Source organism: Rousettus aegyptiacus, unplaced genomic scaffold (genome assembly GCF_014176215.1).
Source record: "Rousettus aegyptiacus isolate mRouAeg1 unplaced genomic scaffold, mRouAeg1.p scaffold_m13_p_12, whole genome shotgun sequence".
Classification (NCBI taxonomy): Eukaryota; Metazoa; Chordata; class Mammalia; order Chiroptera; family Pteropodidae; genus Rousettus; species Rousettus aegyptiacus.
Window position 1 is genome coordinate 55,889,778 of NW_023416287.1, and position 24,709 is coordinate 55,914,486.

The window sequence follows — 24,709 nt, forward strand, 5'->3', positions numbered from 1 at the left end:
CCATTAGCAGTGCATGAGGGTTCCCTTTTCTCCACATTCTTATCAACACTTATTATTTGTTGGATTTTACACTAGCTATTCTGATAGGTGTGAGGTGATGTTTCACTGTAGTTTGGATTAACATTTCTTTGATGATTAGTGATATTAAGCATTTTTTCATGTCTATTGGCCATCTGTATGCTGCCTTTGGGGAAAAGTCTGTCCAAGTCCTTTGCCCATGTTTAAATCAGATTGCTTATTTTATGATGTTAACTTTATGAGTTCTTTATATATTTTTGGATATTAATCCCTTATTGGATATATCTTTTGCAAGTATCTTCTCCCATTCAGTAGGTTGTCTTTTCATTTTGTAGATGATTTCCTTCATTGTGCAAAAGCTTTTTAGCTTGATAACGTCCCATCATTTATTTTTGCTTTTGTTGCCCTTGCCTGGAGAGACATAGCCAAAAAATATTGTTAAGACTGATGTCAGAGAGTTTACTACCTATGTTTTCTATTAGTAGTTTTATGGTTTCAAGTCTTTCACTTTAAGTTTTTAATCCATTTTGAGTTTAAATGTGGTGTAAGAAAGGGGTCCAGATTCTTTTTTTTTTTTGCATGCATCTATTTAGATTCCCCAGCACCATTTACTGAAGACACTGTCATTTCCTCAATGTAAATTCCTGCTTCCTTTGTTTTAGGTCAATTGACCACATAAGAGTGGATTTATTTTGGGGCTCCATATTCTGTTCAATTGATCTATGTATCTGTTTTTTTGTGCCAGTACCATACTGTTTTGATTACTCTAGCTTTGTATCTATATTTTTCTTTGATGGTACATACTATATAATTGTAATCATGTTGTTCTTTGTAGGTCTATTTCCGCCAACATGTTTAAATTTGGCAGACATCTTGATTACTTATGCACCATTTATCTCCAATACCCAACAAAAGATCCAGCATATAGTGAATACTTTGTTTTTATTTGTTAATAAACTATATGCATATAACTAAATAACTTTAAAGCTAATAAGCCAAATTATTGGCCTGACTCTGACAACTGGAAAATAGAAAATTGAGCAAATTTATTTATATACCACTAAAATAATAGTATATTAAAGGTAATTTTAAAAAAGTAATAGCTCAGTGATTGAAAGTGTTTTGTTTGTATATATTCTGGCTTATAGCAATCAAGAATTTGGACATCTCAAAGAATTAACAAAATGATGTTGCCTGAAACTGGAATAGACAGCCTACTTCCTTTGCCTCTAATCATGTTTCTCTTTCAGTGCTCATCTTTTGCCCCATTTTCTTCATTACTGAAAGTCCCAGTGACTTCTCCCCCTTCATTGAATTTTCATTGCAGTTAAAGTCCAAAGTCTCCAAGTTAGCACTAGATCATATATACTACCCTGCATTTTTACACATGCATTGTTTTCAATGTTAGTCTTATCACATCTCTTTAGACTGTAAATCCTTGAAGGGAACTATCTTACATACCTTTATATATCTTCTATAACCTCACAGTGTCTACAGCAATGTTGAGAACATGGTACCTACATAATCAACACACATTGATTTGTTTGTGGTCAAAAACAATGAGTTAATCTGACAGTATTGATCTCTATGAATCCAAGATGCATATATAACAAAGGTTGTAATACCTAGAAATAGTGGAAAATCCCATTTTGTGGGTATTGGGGTTTTAGTACAATCCTTGTCCTCTAACCAAAGTCACCCTGGATCATCGGTGGCAGGAAAAGATAGGAAATTTCCTTTATTCCTTTGCAACATCTCTAGGATCTTGCCATAAAACAGGATAAAACACAAAACTATCCATGTTCTGGGATCAGCTTTTCTTTGAGAAAGACAATTTAACTGAGTGTTAAAAAGCAGCTGCTTTGTACTTTTAGAGAATGTTCTTAATTAATCTGATGCCAAAGAAATAGAAACAAAACCAGACTTCCATTTTATTATTGAGTAAGACCCCTTTGATCTCTAAACAGATTTGGGCATGACATGTATTTGTCCTGATAATATGATAAGTTTCTCAATGATCCACTGGAATGTTGGCAGGTTCAAGAAAGTCCCTCGAACAAAGGTGCCTAGGTTACCAAGGACCTCTAGACAAGATTGACAAGAGGCTATTGCTACCCATAAGAGCAGAAAGAGAGAGATGGAGAGTTCTGAATCGAAGATAAAAAGAAGGTAGAAAGCTGGGCTCCTTTACCAATTTTTCAGGCTACGGTTTCCTTCTATTTCATTCAACTGGTCATTTGTGAGTCATTCAAAACTATTTCTTGAGAATCTATCATGTGTCTAAGGTGACTCAAAAGAAAAGTAAGAATTAGTTCTAGCATTTAGGAGCTTGCAATCTGTTCAGGGCAATAAGATATACAAATGGAGCAGGTAAGTAACAATAGAAGACAGAATTTCATATTGATAAGAGAAGGGCAAAATCATTGTGAATGGGTTTTTGAGGAAGACTTTGTAGGGTAATAGAAACCTTATTCAATTTTGAAGACCTATATATAGCAATATTTCATAACTTGGACATTAATAGGTAACTTACCCTCCCAAATATAATTTACATCAGATGCTTAGTTACTTGATTTACATCAACCAATTTAAGAGTCAGGGAAGACTGGAGTGTGTAGTAGTTTTCACTAAGAGTCCAGTAGCAGAAACCAAGGCAAGTCTAGATTGTTTTTGCCTATAATCACTGATAGTTCAAAGCAAAGTTTCAATAAGAAGAAATAATTGAGGTTGATTTTAAAATGAAAATACTACCTATGAGTCTCATTAAATAAAGGACTGTTTCCTTAAGCAACTCAGTTTACCTCTGGGCCTTCAATTTCTACAAAAATAAAGGGATTGGTCTAGAGTGGCATTTCCCAAAGAGGTTCCGCAAAATGTTAATAGATAGTATGCAAAAAAAGAGCTTCATGATCATGTAAGTCTCAGAAATATTGGGTTAGACAAAATTACACTGCATTCTTATCATTGAATTTCTTGTAGCCTTTAATATGATTATTTGAATTATGAGTTTTTAAGATGAGAGTAGAACATATACCATTTCCTAAACTCATTTGACTATTGAATATATTTTTAAATGAAATATCATGTAGGACTGTATTCTGAAAACTACATATGGGAAATAAGAATGTCTTTTCTGGGTAAAAAAAATACTATGATTTGCATTAAATGGATAGTTGTAGATCTACATGAAACCTAATTACTTTGCTAGTGCTAATTTCATTTAGAATTTATAAGAACTGTATGATTTTTATACATTGCAAACTTAAAGCACATGTTCATTTTTTCCCTCAGGCAACCCAAGTCAAATTGCAATTATGAGTAAATCTGTATTATATTAATGTACCGATTTGGTGCCAAGTATATAATTTAATCTTAATAATTTTTCTTTTGGTAATAATTTTATATTCTCTTGATTTTCTAGTGTTTTCTCCAAAGATACTACCTTGAAGACAACTTTTTGTGCTTAAATTTGTCCATTAAATAGGCTCTGTTTGATATATAGTGGGAAATTACCAAATTAAAACAGTAGTTAAGTCTAAGAAAAGTTACCTTTTTATTAAATAAGACCTGGAGTTTTATTTAATTATGATTTTGCCATCTGATAACTGCTGGAGTGATTTTTTTTTTTTTTAAAGAGACGCTCTCCCTGCAAAAAAAAAAAAAAAAAAAAAAAAAAGAAGGCCAAGTCACATTTGTTCTTTAGTTTCAAGAATCTGCAAATACTTACTTTTACATTAGAAAAAAACTTACCCTTCACTGAGATGTCATAGCCTCTGAGGTTTTGTAAAACCCCTGCTGATTGACCCTACCCTTGACCTTAGCTCCAAAGCCCAACTCCATTCTGGCATGCTGGTGTAGAGAATTTATTTATTTTAACAGTAGGGAGCCAGAATTCCGGGAATATTCTTACAAAAAGCCCCAAGATGTATTTACCAAATCTTCAACTCCACATGTCTGGGAGGCCTCCACTAACACATAAAGTGAATAACAATGAACGGTTGCTGTCAAGGGCTCCATGGATATAAGTCAGTTCTAAGCAATAGGACCTAGACGAGTGTGAAAAGTTTCACCAGAAATAGACTTTTTGATCATCAAGGAAAAAAATAAAAATATTTTAATAGAAACCCTTTAGTAAAAATGAAGGGGAGGGGGTGGTAAAGTCCTATAAGTAATTCAGGTAGTATTTATCAAAGCAGAGAGACAGTCATAGGACCAATTCTCCATTTGATCTGCTTCTTTCTATCTGGTAAGTCCCATTCTCTCTCCTGAATTCTGATAATTTTACTATAGGGTTGTAAAGTGCAATTAACTGTGCATTTTTACTTTTTAGAAAACTTTACTTTTTAAATTTGAACGGGATAACATGCTCGTTAAACGTCTGTAAAATACTAAAAAGTACAAAAAGAAAAAAATAAAAATTACTCATATAATGCTATCCAAATACAGCTACTATTAACAATTTAGTAAATTTTCTTTAGTTCCTTTAAAATGTAACTTTATTATAAGAATTTCCCCCTACTTTAAACAAATTTTTAAAAGATTTTATTATGGAAAATTTGAAGCATAAGAAGAGTTGAAAATATTTTATTATGAATACCTGTATTCTCATCACTTAGATTATTAGATATAGTTAACATTTTACTATGCATGCTCTGTTATGTATCTATTTTTGATGTATTTCAATCTATCTTATTTTTGATGTATTTCAAAGTAAACTTATAGATATTACTTTCATGGATAGTCTTTGGGGTGAAATATGATTTTCTTTTAAATTATTTTCCTATTATTGACTGATTGCTAACTTCTCATTTTTCACTATTTTACACAATTTCATAGGAAGAATACACTTCTAAGAATTAATAGTAGTGTCTAGCTATAAGAGGGGAGTAATATTGAAAAGATAGATAGGAACCATATTGTGAAAGGCTTTGAAAACCAAGGAAATAATAGCAAAGTGTAGTGTAAACAGCTGCATTCTTGGAATCAGATAGATCAGACAATTATCAGGTAACTGATCATGGAAAAAGTGTTGAATCTCTCGAGGCTATTTCCTCATCTGTCAAGTGTAGTTTTACTTGTCTTATAGGGGAATTGTGAAGATTAAGTAGCATGTACGTAATCTACTTGTATGTCATTAATAAAAAAGATTTCTCAAAATAATAGTTTCATAAAAAATTTAGTCAAAAAATCCCTTGGAGGATTTTCAGTAGGGGATAGACATGATAACACCTGTATTTTAATTGGCTTAATCTTGGAGAATTATGTATGGTGGATGAGAGTAAGGGAGAAAAAGTTATAAAGAGGTAGATTTGATTCAAGTTAACAAACACTAACTGAGTATGTACGCAATGTAAAGCACAATGCTAGATGCCTTGGGAATTCAGAGAAGAGTGAAATCTTGACAGTTACCACAAAGACTTGTAATGGATAAAACAATGGTATAAAAGAGCTATAAAACTGAGCAGAACTCATTGATCCATCCATCACCCATTTATCCATCCATGCATATCCATCCATCCTTTTATCCATCCATCCATCCATCCATCCATCCATCCATCCATCCATCCATCCATTTATCCATCCATCCATTCAATGTTTATTTTGTTTCTTCTTTATGCCAGTCACAGTCCTAGGTGCTGAAGATAAAGCATGGAAAGAAACAGACAAAAGATTTTGCCCTCTTGTAGCACACATTCTAGTAGAGAAGACAGATAATATGCAAATAAATAAAAAATAAAATACAGATACAGATAATAATAAATACCTTGAAGAACATTAAAGAAAGCAACGTAAAGCAGTGATGAGGGTGCTATTTTAGATATCTTCTCTGAGAAAGAGCTGTTTAAGCAGAGAACTAAAAAAGATTAAGAGGTAAAGTGTGCTACTTTCTGAGTGAACACACGTTCGGGCAGAGTTAACGGAAATAGCAAAGGCCCTGAGGCAGGAGTGGGCTTGAGGCACACTAGGGAGGGTAATGAGTATAACTGGAGGATATAATTGGAGCTAAGGGAGAAAAGGAGAACTTGGTCAGACATCAGGTTGGAGAGATAGGCTTTGGTCCTACCAAGGAGATTGGCTTTTATTCTGAGGATCACAGGGGAACCATCTGGGGGTTTTGAGAGAGGAGTGATGTGATGTCTCAAATTTTAAAAGGTGATTCCCTTGACTACTTTGTGGAGTACTGACTGGGGCAGGTGTGAGGGTGGTATTGAGGTGGGAGGCAAGTGAATGGAAACTGGGTCTAAGAACAAGGTGGTAACATACAGGAGTGAGAAGTAGTTAGACTTGAGCATATTATTAAGGCAGAGTCAAGAAAATTTCTTGATGGATTGAATGTGAGTGTGAAAGAATAAACTAAGTCAAGGCTAAATCCAGATTCTGACATGGAGTGATATGAACCTTTTAGTTATAGAAAAATGAGCAGAGTGTTATGGCAGCACTAAGATAGCTACTTTTGAATGGGGTTATTGAGAGAGAGTAGATGAGTACCGAAGGGTAAAAAGCCGTGTCATACTCACCAGGCACCTACAGTGCAAAATGTACAGAGGCCCTCACTCTCAGGGTGATGGAAATGCAAGGTTGGCACTGGATGATGATTGTTCCTTATATTTTGCACCCCAGAAACTTGATTTGCCTTGGTTCCAGCTCTGGTAGCTGAAGAAGAAGTATGAACATTTAAGCTAAAGAAGTGTCAGGAGCAAAGACAGGAAATACAAAGGCCCACTTAAAGATTGCTGCTATTCTTTGGACAAGAGAAGTTAAAGGTGTTGAAAAACCGGAGGCTTCTAGGCTCTTAGGCCCAAGCAGCTCCCTACCTTCTCCTTTCATTTTTTATTTTTATCATTTGCAGACCTCAGGGCCAGCCCTCTTATCTTTCTTTTATTATATTGCTATTGTTGTTGTTGCATCCTTCTTTGTTGATTTTTTTTTTTCATAAGGCTGGCTGCTAGAGAGAAACATGGTTTTCATAAATTACTTCTTCCTCAAATACCCAAAAGCAAACAACCTGATTCTTATGTTTTATGAGTTTATCATTAATCACTAAAAAATCTAATAAACATAGAAAAGCTACAAAGTTAAGAAATTTCTAATATCCAAAATATATAGATTGCTCACACAACTTAATAGCAAAAATACCCCCAAATAATCCAATTTAAAAATGGGTAGAGGTTTCAATAGACATTTTTCCAAAGAAGACATAGAGATGACCAGCAGGTACATGACAAGATGTTCAATATCACTAATCATCAAGGAAATGAAAATCAGAACTACAATGAGTTATCACCTCCATCTGTTACAATGGTTATTATCAAAAAGATAAGAGACAACGAATGTTGGTGAGGATATGGAGAAAAAAATCCTTGTGCACTGTTGTTGGTGGCAATGTAAATTGCTGTAGTTGCTGTGGAAAAAGTATGGAGGCTCCTTAAAAGATTAAAAATAGAACTACCATATGACCCAGCAATTTCTTTATCCAAAGAAAATGAAATAACTACCTTTGTATAAAGATATAAACATCCCCACATTCATTGCAGCATTATTTACAATAGCTATGATACGGAAACAACCTAAGTGTCTACTGATGAATGAATAGAGAAAGTGTGATGTGTGCGTGTGTGTGTGTGTGTATGCACATACAATGGAGTATTATTCAACCATAAAAAAGAATGAAATCTTTCCATTGGTGACAATATGAATGGACTTTAAGGGCATTATATAAAGTGAAATAAACCAGACAGAGAAAGACATATACTGTATGATTCACTTATATGTAGAATTGGAAAAAAAAAAACAAAACTCATAGATATAGAAACTAGATTGGTGGTAGCAAAAGGCAAGGGATGGGGGTGGGCAAAAGGGGTGAAAGAAGCCAAAAGGTACAAATTTACAGTTATAAAGTCAGTAAGTCATGGAAACCATAGTTAAGATTTCTAAGAGAGTAGATCTTAAAAGTTTTCATCACGAAAAATAATTTGGTAACTATGTATGGTAAAGGTTGTTACCTAGACTTATTGTGGTGATCATTTCACTATATATATAAATATTGAATCATTATGCTGTATACCTGAAGCTAATACAATGTTGTATATCAATTATACCTCAATAAAAAATTTATACTGGCAAAAAAATTCCTTAAAGTCTTTAACAGTCTTAATTACAACTCCATGCCTGAGATGGTCTTGAGAAACCTCTATGTTAGCTTACCCAGGCTGCCACAACAAAGTACCACAAACTGGGGGCTTAAATAACAGGAATTTATCATCCCACAGTTCTGGAGGCTGGAAATCCAAGATGTCATCAGCACTGTTTCTTTCTGAGGGATGTTAGAGAAAATCTGTTCCATATCTCCATCCTGGCTTCTGGTGGCTTGCTAGAAATTTTTGGTATTCTTTGTCTTATAGATATATTTCCCAGTCTCTGCTTTTATCTTCATATAGTGTTCTACCTGTGTGCATATCTATTCAAATTTCCATTTTTATGAAAACTTCAGTCATATTGAATTAGTGGGCTGTCCTACTCCAGTCTGACCTCATCTTAACTAATTATATCTGAAATGACCCTATTTTCAAATGTCACATTCTGAGGTACTGGAGGTAAAGACTTCAACAAACGAATTTTGAGAGGACAGAATTCAATCCCTAATAACCTTCTTCTGTGATTTTTATTCCTGAAGGTAGATCATTAAATCTCCTCTCCTTTAGTATAGATGCCTTAAGATACCATCAGGCTAATTTTGCACCTTTTCTTAAGGATAATGAGAAGCTCTTGAAATGTTCTTAGAGGCAGGGTAGACTCGTGATAGATGACCAAGTGCACATATCTTGGCTACACTACATATTAACAGGGATGTCAGGGGAAAAAAATCACTTAACTTGTCTGTTCCTTAATTTTCTTCTCTGTAAAATGAAGATAATAATAGTACTTACCATAGAAAGTTTTAATAATTAAATTAAACATGTAAATAGCTTAGAAGAATGACTGGCATATTATGAGCACTATATAAAAATTGCCATATATAACTTTTAAACAGAGGAGGGATATGATCAGATTTTTATTTCTAAAGACCATTCTGATCACTGCGGGGGGAAATCTGGGTTGCAAGCAAACCTGAGTGATTGCAGAGCTAGCCAAGCACCTAATGAAGTAGTCTAGGAAAATGATGCTACTGACTTTTAGACTGGGATGGGTACAAGAGGGATGGAGAGAAATAGACTGATTCAAAACCTATTTATTAGAAATACATAAAGCAGTTTTTTCTTAAGCCCTATCAGTTTAGAATATTAGCTTCCATCTAGTTTCTGTATTTTTTAAATTTATGGGAGTGACATTGGCTAATAAAATTATATGTTTCAAGTGTACAATTCAATATGTCATATGTATAGTGCATTGTGTGTCCACCACCTAAAGTTAAATTTCCTTCTGCCACCAAATATTTGAGCCCCTACTTACCCTATCTACCTTTCCCCTCCTGACTTCTGTCTGGTAACCACTAATCCACTATGTCCATGAGTCTCTGTTTGTTTGTCATGTTTGTTACTTTTAGTTTTACATCCCACATATGAGTGAAATCATATGGTTCTCAACTTTTTCTGTCTGACTTAATTTCACTTAGCCTGATAATCTCACGATCTATCCATGTTGTGGCAAATGGCAGTATTTCATTTTTTCTTGTGGCTGAGTAATATTCCATTGTATATATGTACCACATCTTTGTCCAATCATCTATTGATGGACACTGGTTGTTTCCATGTCTTGGTAACTGTGAACAATGCTGCTGTGAACATCAGGGTGCATATATTTTTGCGGATAAATGTTTTCAAGTTTTTTGGGTAAATACCCAGAAGAGGGATTGTTGAGCCATATGATAATTCTATTCTTGGTTTTTTGAGGAACCTCCATACTGTTTTCCATAGGGGCTGTACTGATTTACATTTCCATCAGTAGTGTATAAGGGTTTCGTTTTCCCCACAACCTCTCCAATGCTTATCCTGTATTTTTAATGAGGTATTTCTGATGTCCTCAGAATTGAATGATAGTCATCTCGGTGGGCCTCTAGAAGGCTTCCTTCATAGTTCTAAATGAGAGGGCGAGAGTTAGAAAAGTAAGGATTTCTTTGGATAAACATGTCCGAGGAAGAATATGTAGTATTTACTCATTGGTTGAGGTGGTAGACAAAGGAAGGTGAAGAATCTAATTTACAACTCTGACTTTTGGACCTAATTTGACAGGGAAGATTATAATGTCAGGAAAACTATGTGTAATCAAGAGATGCAGGCTTGAGAAGAGGGGTGAAGTCAACTTTTGATATCTTGAGTTCAATGCCCAATGTTAAGAAAGGGCCAAACATGTGGAAATATTTAACCATCAATTATAGGTGTGGACATCCCTCTGAAGCAAATGGATGAATTAGAAAAGAGGTGAAAGTTGAAAATATGAAAGTGCTTGAAATTGTCAAAGAAATATATATAGAGATAAAATTTCAGAGCAGTTATCAAAGAGCCAGATAAGGAAAAGTAAAAAGAGAACCAAGAAATACAGAGCAATAAAAATTAAAGTAGGGGACAGTGTTAGTGGGAAGTAATAGTGATATTTGTTAAATAATGCCTTGAAGTTCAAAAGAATGGGAACTAAGAAAATACTATTGGATATGGCAATTAGAAAGAGGCCAATTCTTTGTTAATTGATGACACAAGACAGACCTAATAAATCAACAAACAAGGGAACCCTTGTCCATTGTTGGTGGAATTGAAAATTGGTGCAGCCACTATGGAAAACAGTATGGAGTTTCCTCAAAAATTAAAAATAGAACTATCAGCAATTCCACTTCTGGGTATTTATACAAAGAAATCCAAAACACTAATTCAAAAAGATATATGCACCCTTATGTTCATTGCAGCACTATTTACAATAGCTAAAATAGGGAAGTAACCTAAGTGCCCATTAACAGATGATTGGATAAAGGTGTGGTACGTATATACAACGGACTATTACTCGGCCATAAAAAGAATGAAATCTTACAATTTGCGACAATATAGATGGACCTGGAAGGTATTATGCTAAGTAAAATAAGTCAGAGGAAGACAAATACCATATGATCTCACTTATATGTGGAACCTAAAAAACAAAATAAACAAACAAAATAGAAACAGACTCATAGATGCAAGGAACAAGCTGATGGTTGCCAGGTGGGAGAGGGTCAGGGAGGTGGGGCGAAAACAATGAAGGGATTAAGAAGCACAAATTGGTAGTTACAAAAGTCAAGAGAATGTAAAGTAAAGCACAGGGAATATAGTTAATGACATGGTAATAATTATGTATAGAGTCAGGTGGGTAATAAAATAGTCATGGGGATCACTTTGTAAATTATATAAATATCTAACCACTAAGCTGTACACCTGAAACTTATATAAAATAATATTGAATGTCAACTGTAAATGAAAAATCAAAAACTTGGGGGAAGGTGAAAAGAAATAAAAATAAGTTCCAGCTTCTAAGTATAAAACAAATAAGTCATAGGGATATGGTATACAGCATAGGGAATATAGTCAATAATATTGTGATAGCATTATATAGTGTCAGATGGTTATCACTTCTTTAGGTATAAAAATATCAAATAACTGGCATACATCTGAAACTAATACAATATTGTGTTAGCTATATTTTAATAAAAATCTTTAAAAAATATATCTAAAGGATTTAAATAGTGTATGAGCATATGAGAAGTCAATGGTAGAATTTTAGGTTTAAAATGATAAGCTAGTTGAAAACCTAGGCACAAAGTTGTGCATCTATGAAAATATGATAAGTGACAGATGGGTGTATTCATGAGTAAAGTAAAAGACACTATGCAATAAATGGTGCTGAGATTATTCATTATCCTTATGGAAAATATTAAATTGGAGTGCTACCTCATATTATATTTTCAAAGAGTCAGTTTCAGCTGGAATAAGAACTTAAATGTGAAAACAAAAACTTTAAATATTTTATAAAAAGAGAGATCAAGAGACACATAGAAACAAAAGATAATAATAGCACAACATCTCAAAACTTTTGGGACATGGCAAACGTGGTCATAAGAGGAAAGTTCATATCATTACAGGCCTATCCCCTAAAACAAGAATGAGCCCAAATAAACAACCTAATGCTTCATCCTAAAAAACTAGAAAAGGGAGAACAAATGAAGTCTAAAGTCAGCAGAAGGAATGAAATAATCAAAATTAGAGCAGAAATAAATAAAATTGAAAACAAGCAAACAAACAAAAACAATAGAAAAAATAAATGCAACAAAGAGCTGGTTCTTTGAGAAGGTTAATAAAATTGACAAACCTCTAGCTAGGCTCACTAAAGAAAAAAGAGAAAAGACACAAATAAACAAAATAAGAGATGAAGGAGAGGAAATTATGACAGACACCGCAGAAATACAAAGTATCATACAAGAATGCTATGAAAAAATATATAACACCAAATTCAATAACCTAAAAGAAATGGGCCAGTATTTAGAAAAATATGACCTTCCCAGACTGAATCAAGAACTGGAAGGATGGTTCCACAGAGTAATGGTTAGCATGTCTGCTTTACATGCAGAAGGTCCTGGGTTCAAGCCCCAGCAGAACCACTGCCCAAACCCTGGGCATGCCATGTCACAAGCACGTGGGAGGAGGTGCCCTGCCTTCAGAGATCCAGTTCTTAAGAGGAGACAGCTACATCCATATGTCAGGGGTGAAAGTGGGGTTGGGGGGGAATTAAAAGAAGAATAACTGGAAAATCTAAATAGACTGATCAGCAGGATGAAAATTAAAATGATCATTAGAAAACCTACCAAAAAGTAAAAATCCAAGACCAGATTGCTTCCCCAGTGAATTCTACCAAACATTCAAAGAAGATGTAATAGTTATTCTCCTCAAACTATTCCAAAAAGTTAGAGAGGAATCAATACTTCCCAACTCATTTTATGAGGCCAATATTACCCTGATACCAAAACCTGGTAAAGATAACACACAAAAAGAAAACTACAGATCAATATCTCTCATGAACACAGATGCAAAAATCCTAAGATACTAGCAAACCGAATACAGCAACATATTAAAGAGATTATACACTACAATCAAGTAGGCTTCATCCCAGAGGCACAGAGATGGTTCAATATATGCAAATCAATTAATGTGATACACCACATAAACAAATTAAAACATAAGAATCATATGATCATATCAATAGATGCAGAAAAAGCCTTTAAAAAGATATAGCATCTATTTATGATCAAAACCCTTAACGAAATCAGTATAGAAGGAAAGTACCTTAACATAATAAAGGCCATATATGACAAACCCTTAGCCAACATTATATTTAATGATGAAAAACTAAAAACCTCTCTCTAAGATCAGGAACAGGGCAAGGCTGTCCACTATTGCTACTGTTATTTAATATAACAATAGAGGTCCTAGCAAATGCTTGCCTAAGAGAAAGATATAAAAGGCATCCAAATAGGAAACGAAGTCGAACTCTCACTATTTGTGGGTGACATAATTCTCTATATAGAAAACCCTAAAGACTCACAAGAACACTACTAGAAACAATAAGCAAATACAGTAAATTTTCTAGATACAAAATCAATGTTTAAAAATATATAGTGTTCCTATATTCTAATAATGAAGTGTCAGAAAAAGAAGTGGAAAAAATAATTCCTTTTGCAATTGCAACAATAAGAATAAAGTACCTAGGAATAAATTTAACGAAACATGTGAAGGACCTATATGATGAAAACTATAAGATCCTATTAAAAGAAATAAAAGAAGATACAAAGAAAAGGAAGGATATTCCATGTTCTTGGATTGGAAGAATCAACATAGTTAAAATGATCATATTACCTAAAGCATTATACAGATTTAATGCAATCTCCATCAAAATCCCATCGGCATTTTTTCAAGAAATAGAAAAAAAAAATCATCAGATTTGTATAAAAACACAAAAGACCCCGAATTGCCAAAGCCATTCTAAGAAAAAAGAATGAGGCTGGAGGCAGCACTCTGCCCAACTTCAAATTATACTACAAAGTGACAGTAATCAAAATGGCATGGTATTGGCGGCAAAACAGACACACAGACCAGTGGAACAACATCAAGAGTCCAGAAGTAAACCCATATTTATATGGGCAAATGATTTTCGACAAAAAAGCCAAAAACATACAGTGAAGAAAGGAAAGTCTCTTCAATAAATGATGCTGGCAAAACTGGAAAGCCACCTGCAAAAGAATGAAACTAGACTATTGTCTATCACCACACACCAAAATTAACTCAAAATGGATAAAGTACCTAAATATAAGACCTAAAACAATAAAATGCATAGAAGAAAACATAGGAATGAAACTCAAGGACCCTGGACTTAAAGAGGATTTTATGAATTTGACCTCAAAAGCAAGAGAAATAAAAGCTAAAATAAATGAATGGGACTACATCAAACTAAAAAGCTTAAAGGCAAAAGGCAAAAGAAATTGTCAACAAGGTAAAGAGACAACCATTTGAATGGGAAAATATATTGCAAGCAACACCTCTGATAAGGGCTTTATATCTAAAATATACAAAGAACTCATAAAACTCAATAACAGCAAAAAAACCCACAAATGATCCAATCAAAAAAATGGGCAGAAGACCTAAACAGGCACTTCTCCCTAGAGGACATACGAATGGCCAACAAATATATGAAAAGATGTTCAACATCACTAGCTATTAGGGAATTGCAAATCAAAACCAAAATGAGATGCCATCTCATACCTGTCAGAATAGCTATAATCAATAGGACAAGTAATAACAAATGTTAGAGAGGATACAGAGAAAAAGAACCCTCATACACTGCTGGTGGGACTGCAAATTGGTACAGCCACCATGGAAAACAGTATGGAGTTTCCTCAAAAAACTGAGAATTGATCTACCATATGATTTAGCAATCCCTCTACTGTGTATTTACCCCAAAGACTTGAAAAATCATATCCGAAAAGATTTGCATACTGATGTTCATAGCAGTGGCCAGGACACGGAAGCAACCGAAGTGTCCTACGATAGATGATTGGCTAAAGAAGCTGTGGTACATATATGCAATGGAATATTACTCAGCCATAAGAAGTGATGAAATACTGCCATTATGACAACATGGACAGACCTTGAGATAATCATGCTAAGTGAAATAAACCAGACAGAGAAGATTGAAAATCACATGATATCACTTATACGTGGGATATTAACCTAAAATCAACAAATGAACAAGACAAACAAACAGAGACTCATGGACATGGACTATAGATTAGTGGTTACCAGAGGGTAAAGGATGGGGGAAACGGGAAGCTAGGTGGGGTAAAGGGGGTCACATATGTGGTGACAGAAAGAAATCCAACTATGGAAAGTGAACACACAGTGTAAATATATATATGCCTTACTATTAAGGTGTACAGCTGAAACTTATTGGATTTTGTTAACCAATGTCACCATAAATTAATTAATTAATTAATTAAAACATTTTAGAAAATGTCAGGAAATGTCTTTAAGGCTTTGGAGTAGAGAAAATTTAAACAAAATGTATAAACTATAAAAGGTAAAAGTCTGAAAAACAGACAAGTTCAAATTAAGAATTTCTACTCGTCAAAAGACATAAAGAAAGCAAAAAGACATGACACGAAATCATAAAAGGTATTTTCAACACATATATATTTCATGGGATTGGGTCATATGATCACAGAGACTATCAATTTTGAAATCTGTAGGGTAGACCAGCAAGCTGGAAACTCTCTGGGAGTAGCTAATATTGCCATCTTGAGGCACAATTTTTTCCTCAGGAAAACTTCCGTTTTGCTCTTAAGGCCTTTCAACTGATTGGATGAGGCCTACCCATATATCTAGGGTAATTAATCTCCTTTACCTAAAGTAAACTGTAGATAGTACCTACATCTACAAAATACCTTCCCAACAATGCTTAGATTATTATGTGATTAAAAAACTAAGCATTTTAGCTTAGCCAGGTTGACATATACACTAACCATAAATCACAATCCCAAACCACAAATTATAAAACATGCCAAATGCTGTTAAAGCTTGAGACCAAGAGAAAGAGGGTGCTTAAGAATTCAGTAGGAGCCTCATGCTCTGGATTAGAGTGTCAGAGACTTGAAAACATGTTTAAGATCATTTTATCAGAGTGTGGCTTGGTCTCAGTAAAAGCTGGGAATATTCCAATAAAACCAAATTGCATATCACAAAATATCTGAGGAAAATAAAGCTGAAGAAGTAATGTTAATTATGTCATTTTTATCATTAACAACCTCGCCTCTGTCAGAGGTAAGATGGAAGGGGGAGGGGAAATGATTGTTAGATCATGGGAGAAAGAGCCGGTGGCATAGAAGCTTTGCTGTACATAATGCTATTTTCTTGAATGTCAAAAACTAAAAGAGGACATGCCTATTGGGAAAGGATATATCAAACTTGATGAGAGTGCATCAATGACAAAAGTATTGAAATTACACCTGGGCTGCAGAAATTCATCTTTTTTTTTTTTCTTGACCTTTCTTTATCCCTCCACCCCACACTATTCCTCAGCAAACAAAATTAACTTCAAACGAAAGTAATGATAGCAAGAAAATATCATCATGGAACATGTGTGTGTGTTTAAAAAACTGGAAAGAAATAAATGAAAAGGAGGAAAGATATATAAGCAAAAAAGTAAAAAGAAAAACGTAACTTCTCAGAAAACCTATCAAAGAAACAACAAATTCCAACAACTAGTTCTGTATAAGCTCAAAGAAATCACAGATTTCATGATCTTTCTATTAAAGCTATCTACGAGAAAATGCAAGCATTTAAAGAGGATATTATAAGATAATCTAAAGAGTTTAAAAGCAAGTTAGCATAATGTTCTCCAGGTTCATTCATGTTGTAGCATGTGTCAGAATTTCCTTACTTTTTAAATCTGAATAATAGTCTGTTGTATGTATATACAACATTTTGTTTATTCAGTTATCTGTTGATGCACATTTGGGTTGTGTCCACTTTTTGACTACTCTGGATACTGCTACTATAAACATTCATATACAAGTTTTTGTGTGAATATATGTTTTAAATTCTCTTGAGTGAGATTATTGGGTCATATTATAACTCTGTTTAACTTTTTGAGAAAGTCCATACTGTTTTCCACAGTGACTACACCATTTTGCATTTACATTCCTACCAGTAATGTATAATGGTTCCAGTTTCTCCATGTCTTTGCTAACATTTGTTATTATATCTTTAAAAAATTTTTTAGAGCTTTAAAAAATATGGCAAACTATATATAACATAAAAATTATCATTTTAACCATTTTAAGAGTACAATTTCATGACATTAAGTACATTCACATTGTTGTGAACCATCACCACCATTTATCTCCAGAACTTTTCTCATGTTCCCAAACTAAAATTCTATCCCTAACCCTAAGCATGTCCATTAAACAATAACTCCTCATCACCTCCCTATTTCCACTTTGGCCCCAGTTCAACCACCATTCTGTCTCTATAAATTTGACTACTCTAGGTGCCTCATATGAATGGAAGCATATAGTATTTGTCCTTTTGTGACTGGTTTATTTCACTTAATGTCTTCAGATTTCCTACAAGATGCTGCATATTTCAGAATATCCTTCCTTTTTAAAGCGATAATATTTCATTGTATGTAACCTGTTATTTTCTGTTTTGCTTGTTTGTTTTTGCTAATTGTTTTTGCTAATGCATGTAAAATGCTATATTGTGTTTTGGACTTCAGTTTCTCTAGTGACTAATTATGTTGAACACCTTTTTGTGTGATTATTGGCCATTGAATATCCTGGGGGCGGATATATTCTATTCCATTGATCCATATGGATCAATTCTATTCCACTGATCCATAAGGGAGAAAAGTCTATTCAAATCCTTTGTCTATTTTTCATTTGAATTATTTGTCTTAACTATTGAATTGTAAGAGTTCTTTATATATTCTAGATAACAGATCCTTATCAGATATATGACTTACAAATATTTTCTCCCATACTGTAGGTTTTCTTTTCATGTTTTGGATACTGTTCTTTGATACACAAAAGTTTTTAATTTCATGAATCAGTAAATCTAGTTTTACCTTTGTTGCCTGTGCCTTTGGTATCATGTTAAACTACTGCCTAATCCAGTGTCAAATAGCTCTATAAAAAGTTTTATTGTTTTGGGTCTCTATTACAGTAGTTCCCCCCTTATCCACGATTTTGCTTTCCATCGTCTCTGTTACCTGTAGCCAACCAAAGTCTGAAAATATTAAATGGAAAATTCCAGAAGTAAACAATTCTAAAACTTAAATTGTGCATCATTCTGAGTAGTGTGATAAAATCTCAAGCTGTTCTGCTCTGTCCTGCCTGGCATGTGAATCATCCCTTTGTCCAGTGTATGCATGCTGTATACACATTCCCCACCCATTAGTCACTTAGTAGCCATCTCAGTTATCGGATTGACTATCAGAGTATCACAGTGCTTGTGTGCAAGTAACCTGTATTTTACTTAATAATGGCCCCGAAGCCATTCACATAACTTTTATTACAGTATATAGTTATAATTGTTCTATTTAATTATAAGTTGCTGTTAATCTCTTACTGTGCCTAATTTTTAAACTTTATCATAGGTATGTGTGTGTGTGTATGTGTATGTGTGTGTGTATATATATACATATATATATATACATACATATATATATATATATGCAGAGAGAGAGAGAGAGAGAGAGAGAAAAGTTTTGGTACTATCCGTGGTTACAGGCATCCACCAGGAGTCTTGGAACATATATCCTGCAGATAAGGGGGGTCTACTATATATCTAAGATCCATTTTGAATTAATTTTTTATCTGCTGTATATGGGTATCTAGTTGTCCCAGCACCATTTCTTAAAAAGTCAATTCTTTATCCATTGTATTGTTTTGACACCCATGTTAAAAATCAATTAACTATAGATGCATTGGTTTATTTCTGGACTCTTAATTCTATTCCATTGATCCATATGTCTATCTTTATGCTAGTACCACACTGTCTTGATTACTGTAGCTTTGTTATGAGGCTTGAAATTGGGAAGTGCATGTTCCGACTTCCTTATTTTTTTAAATAAATTATTTTGGCTATTCTGAGTCCCTAGAATTTCCATATGAATTACATATATAAGGTCAGTTTGTCAATTTCTGAAAAGAAAGCAGCTGTAATTTCGATAGGGATCGTATTGAATTTGTTGATCAGTTTGGGGAGTATTTCCACTTTAACATTAAGTCAACTCCATCAATACAGATATATTTCCATTTATTTAGATTTTCTTTTTTTCTTTCAACAATATTTTGTAGTATAAAAATATCTATACTATAAACTTGATATTATATAATTATATTAATATATAATATCTATTTTAAAACATCCAGTGTTTAAAAATTGGATCTCTTGGATCTATTTTAAAATTTCTTTTATCCTTCCTTTCATAATTTCTATTTATCTTTTACTCTGCACTCCGGATGGACTCTTTGAGATGGTCTTATAATTCGTTGTCAGTTTTTAACAATATCTTTTTTTATTAACTGCTTCTAGAGTCTTTCAAGTTAACTATTTGTTTTTAAATTTCCAAGGATATTCTAGTTCTCAGATTTCTCCGTTTTTATGACAACTGCCCTTGTCACTTTTTAAATATCACTAAGAACATCAACAAGATTTAAAAAAATTTTTTTCTATTTCCTGCATTAACTCCATTTTAGTGAATAACTTAGCCCTCTTCTTTCGAATAGTGGATTTTCTCTTTATGAGTAGTGATATTTTTATCTGTTCATATTTATAAGTGGAGATCTAGGTCATTGAGTATTGGTAACTGCCATCCTACCTGGAATTAGAGAAACCACTGTTCAATTCCCCACAGTGGGTCTTACCCTCTGAGGATGTCGTATGTTGGGGGTTTGTTTTCCCCTCCAGTGAACTGGCTTAGGGGGAAAGTAGTAGCCCCCTTCTTCATAGGAAATAGTGGTTGATGGTGCACAAGGTGCTGAGCCACCAAACCTCAAGCCTAAAGTTGAGAGAAAAAGGAATAGGGTGAGGAAGCAAAGAAATAAAGTATTTGAAACTATGTCCAGGAAAAGAACTTTGGGTGTGACAATCCGCACAGGAAACTCAAAGGAAGCAAATAAATATGAAGTCTACTAAGTGTCTGAAGGGATGTTATGGCCAAACCAGCCCCAAGCCTGGCCTTTCAAAACCTTTAACTGTAAAAGAACTCTCAGGACCCCAAACTTACACCAGCAGGAAATGGGCTATGAAAACTGCGAAGTCTCCAAGGAGGGCTTACTTCTCAGTGCCACTTCAAATGTGGCCATGAAGAATAATGAACAAGGAAGAGCCTTCCAGGGTTGGAGGCAAGGGCCACAGAAATTTATGCAAAAGAATGCTTATCCTTGAAAGCAGAACAAGGATGTAGTCATAGAACTTCCCCCATTGCTGAGGAGAGGATAGTCACAATAACTACTCAGAAAGATACTATTATTTATAAGGACCCTGACTGCTCTCAGTCTCACGTTTTCCACTGAGCTTGGATTCTAATGCAGGGTATCTATGGAGAAGCACTTAGAAATCATTATGGGGAAGAATGGAGGGATTTGTAGACAATGGTAGCATTTAACATTTTACAGTGTGCTAGGCAAAATGCATTCTTAATTTCACATAGCTACTCCTTGAGTTATGTACTGTTATGAAATTCTACAGATGAGAATTGAGTAACTTGGTCAGGAATACATAATAGTTAAGTCTTGAAGTCAGGATTTAAAACTATGGGGCTTAACTCCAGAGTGTTCACTCTTATCCCTATCATATTTTATAATCACAGACATCTATTGGGCATGATGAGCGATATGTAAACCCTGAAGGGGAGACAAGACATATACACAAATTAGGGGCAAGGAAATGTATTATCTAAAAAAGGAGATATCAAAATGTTTTCAATATGCTAGAATATAGATAGATTACCATCACTAACTTTTAACCTTCTTAGGGACTTGTCTTGTTTACTGATGAATCACCAGTTCCCACTACACCATCTGGCTCACAGTAGGTGCTCAATAAATATTTGTTGAATGAATAAAGAATGAATACCAGAGTCCTGTAATATTAGTCTAAGGTCCTTGAACAACTATGCCAAATTTTGCCTTCACATCTCCAGAGTCTAGTGAGCTTTGCACTCAACAATTGTCCTTGAGCTAAACTGAGAGAAAACCAAACTGTGGTTTTAAGGCTGCTCATTGTTCCTAGTTTCTTTAACTTTAAAATGGAAGGTGACCCCTTTCCTAGCTCTACAGACCTTGTGAAGGATTGGATTTTTCAAAAAATTCTCACCTGCTTTAATCTCTTGTGAGCTTAGTTTATATTCGCTAGGTGAACTAGAAATCTTAGGTTTCTGCTTCTTTCCACCATATATATCCAGTTCTTATAGTGAGTTTGCTGACATTGGATTCCTTTTTTATATGTTGAATTGTACTTCTTCTAATCATCTGCACCTTTCTATGTTGTAGTTATTGAAAAACCATATTGATTTCATTTACTAATAAGCCTGTATTGTGGGCAAGATCCAAAACTGGGAATACAGTTGTGACAGAGAAAGCCATGTTTCCTGCCCTTCTGTTTCTATGTGTTTTTAAAGACTGGCAATAGGGATTTAATTGTAAAACAAAACAAAACAAAAATATTTCTGCTCCTTATCCCCAAAAGGAACAAAGCGATTTAAAAAAAAAAAAAAATGGCAGTAGAGCATGTTGTCCCAGGGGAAGACAATCTAAACCACAAACAAGTCTCTTACTTTTGCTAGTTACAACTGAACTATGCCTTCAGTTATTTTTCAGAGATTCTAGCCAGACTTGCAGTCATTTCCCTTCCACCAAAAGAGAAAAGGGGGCGAGGGGCGGGGGAAGCAGTTTGATTCTTAAAAAACAGGCAAGACAAGCAAACAAAACGTACTGACTTAGAGACCATTTGATAGCGATTTAAGTTGAAGCTGTCTAAACTATAATTGACAAAGATACTTTAACTGTAACAATAGAATGATAACCAACCCACCAGGGACTGGGCGCCAGCGTAGCTTCCTCACTTTCAAGAACATGTTGAGCTACCTGAGACTTCACTTGCCCCACAGGCACTAAAAATTCGTCAACTTTTATTTACCTAAACTATTCCACCACACCCAGCCATGGAGATTGTGGGCAATCCAGTAAAGTAATCTAGTTGCCTATCCCCCGCAACAATGAGAGTTTAAAAAAACGGAGCTACATCTCTAATAACAAAACCCATCAGCTGTGAAAAGTGGAGCTAAATCTGTCACTACTGGTCCGCAGCATCACTCGAGAACGTTTGATCCTGCAGCGTCCCCTGGAAGTGGCTGCCCTTGGGACGCAGTATCCCTTTTGGTCCGGGAGGCTAGGGACGAACCATGGCGAGCCGGCAGCCTCCCTGAGCGCCCGGCCGGTCCGCGAGCGGGAGGGCGTACTCAACCAGGAGGTGCAAAAGTTGGCTCTGGCCCGGAGTTCCGGGGTTGTTTGGTGTTGTCCGCGTCCTGCCCCCGCCCTACCCTCTTCATGCAAAAGGCCAAGGGGTTTTGACCCACCGTTGCCCAGGCCGAGTTCACGCTTATGGTCCCTTAGCCGCCGTCCTCTGGGCAGGGAAAGCAATTGCGTAATGAGGCGAGAGCACGCTGAATGAACGCAGAATCCGCGAGAAAATTTTTCTTGGCTGCGCGTGTCGGCCGCACTGGGAGGCAATCTTCCTTCCAGAAGACCCCCTCCACAGCACCACCCTCCACACCCCACAGTGGCCACACCCATCATTTGTGCCAGGGAGTTTGGAAATGGAGGCGTGAAAACAGTGGAGTCCAGGCGCCACTCTATGGGTGGGGCGTCTAGGGAGAGAGTGGGTAGGACAATGTGCGCCCACGACAGTCGAGGTGGGCAAGGGAGCCCCAAAGGCCACTCGCGGAGGCTGCAGGAGGCCGAGAAGCCAGGCGGTGGCGGTGGGGGGGGGGCGACGGGAGTGCGGGGGTCCGCGGAGATTCCGGGGAAACGGGAGGGGCAGCACCTGAGGAATCCGCCTCCGGCCGCGGCAGCCGGCGCCTCGCTCCGCCCCGGGGAACTGAGCGCGCGGCCAACGCGCCTGCCAGAGAGACGCCAGCCACCGGCGGCGCTAGCACCTCGGAGGAGGGCGGCCCGAGCGAGCGGAGCGCAGCGCTGGGACCCTGACTGGGGGTGGGGAGACGGGCCCGGCCAAGGCGCGGGCCACCCCCTGGTCCTGCCCTCGCGCCACGCCAGGGCCAGGTGAGCGGCTGCGGGGACTCCGGAGCGCGGGCGCGGGGAGGCGGGGAGGTGAGAGGTCGCCAGCCGGGCGCGAGCGCACGCCTCTGCCCGGCAGGAGCTCCCCTTTGGCGGGCTGCGGACACCCTGCCTGCGCCGGGAAGCGCTGCGGCGGACTTTTCCTGGAGAGCTAGGAAGGCGGAGCGGGGATGTGAGCGCCAGCGTGTTTGTGTGGCGAGGGCCGGCGCCGGTGCCAGCCCAGATCCGACCCCGTCCTCTGCACCGCCTCGCGTCAGCGCCCTGAGGGGACCCAGCCCGTGCGGTCCGCGCTCGGAGGCCGAAGGCCTGTCACCCCGAGCTCTCCTCACCGCCTTTGTGGCGGGAGCGCGGAAGCCCGAGCGTGGGGTGCAGGGGGCTGCGGCGCGCGGGAGCGCCGAGGCGGAGGCGGCGGCGGCGGGGGGCGCGGCGCCCACTGGTCTTTCGGGGGCGGAGGGGTTGCGAGCGAGTGGGGGCGAGTGGGCACAGGTAAGGAGGCGCGGAGGTGACTCCGACGGAATGGAGAGAGCCCAGCTGGGGAAAGTCGAGAGCTTCCAGCGGTGGCTGGGCGTTTGCTCAGTGTCCCTGGGTTTCTTTCCTCCACACCAAATGTCACTTCTTCGCGGGCGCACTCGCGTGTCTTCGGCCGTCATTTCCATATTTCGGTGAGTGGCTGAGGGACACTCTTATTCTGACTGAGACACAAAGGGTTGTGTTGACAGCTGACCCTGACAAAGTAGACAGCGAAGCGAGTGAGGTGTGTGCCCTGGCCGGGCAAGGTTGTGATGATGAAGCGGTTGGCTAAAGTGAATCAATGCCCTCAGCCTCTCTTCCGAGCTCCATTAAAAGAAATCGTCTGTATAGATTGCGTTCGTGGGGTTTCTTAGTTTAATCGAGTCCATGTAAGGTTCAGAACATCGTTCATGTGCACGGGAACAGCTGCTGCCTCCATCTGAGGCGGACGCATCCTGGAGAAACTCTCAGTCATGCTCCTTTCCTTTATGGCTGGCCCTCTGTCCGGCAGAGAGAATAGAAACTAAATTTTCATTTTCATTTTTTCACACCTTTAGTGTCCCCTTCCCCTTTGAGATGGGGAAATCTCGGTTAAATCTCTTTTTTAAAACATAACCATTTAAATATGGGGAAGAGCTTTTGCACAAAAAGGTTTTGAATTAAAGGGCCCCTTAAAAACCTCTCATTACTCTGTATATTTTCTTATGCTTCGAATTATGTGACTGTATTGGTTTTTTTTTTCTTTTGGAATATTTCTACGTGGTTTTACAAACTGGAATACTGAAGACTTACTTAAAAGAGAAAAAGATTAAAAAT

General features: G+C 36.8%; 2 protein-coding genes across 7 annotated transcripts in view; one reads left to right on the top strand and one right to left on the bottom strand.

Annotated features, from left to right (window-relative positions):
* Positions 1-1,129: 1,129 nt before the first annotated feature.
* Positions 1,130-24,033, bottom strand: LOC118609927 (nascent polypeptide-associated complex subunit alpha, muscle-specific form-like). Its single transcript, XM_036229025.1, has 4 exons — positions 23,713-24,033; positions 22,666-23,644; positions 6,537-6,672; positions 1,130-3,664 (listed from the first exon to the last, which is right to left on the bottom strand). Exons 1-4 carry the CDS (start codon positions 24,031-24,033, stop codon positions 3,598-3,600), a joined length of 1,503 nt encoding a protein of 500 aa, XP_036084918.1. The 3' UTR covers positions 1,130-3,597.
* GREB1L (GREB1 like retinoic acid receptor coactivator) overlaps positions 23,269-24,709 on the top strand; it is a 219,994-nt gene continuing 218,553 nt past the window's right edge. For 3 of the 6 annotated variants that reach the window (XM_016161519.2, XM_016161775.2, XM_016161923.2), the window contains exon 1: positions 23,269-23,368. The gene's annotated coding sequence lies outside the window, so the exon portion shown is untranslated. The remainder of the gene's footprint in view (positions 23,369-24,709) is intronic. The other 3 variants (XM_016161694.2, XM_016161846.2, XM_016162016.2) reach the window with 1 other exon arrangement.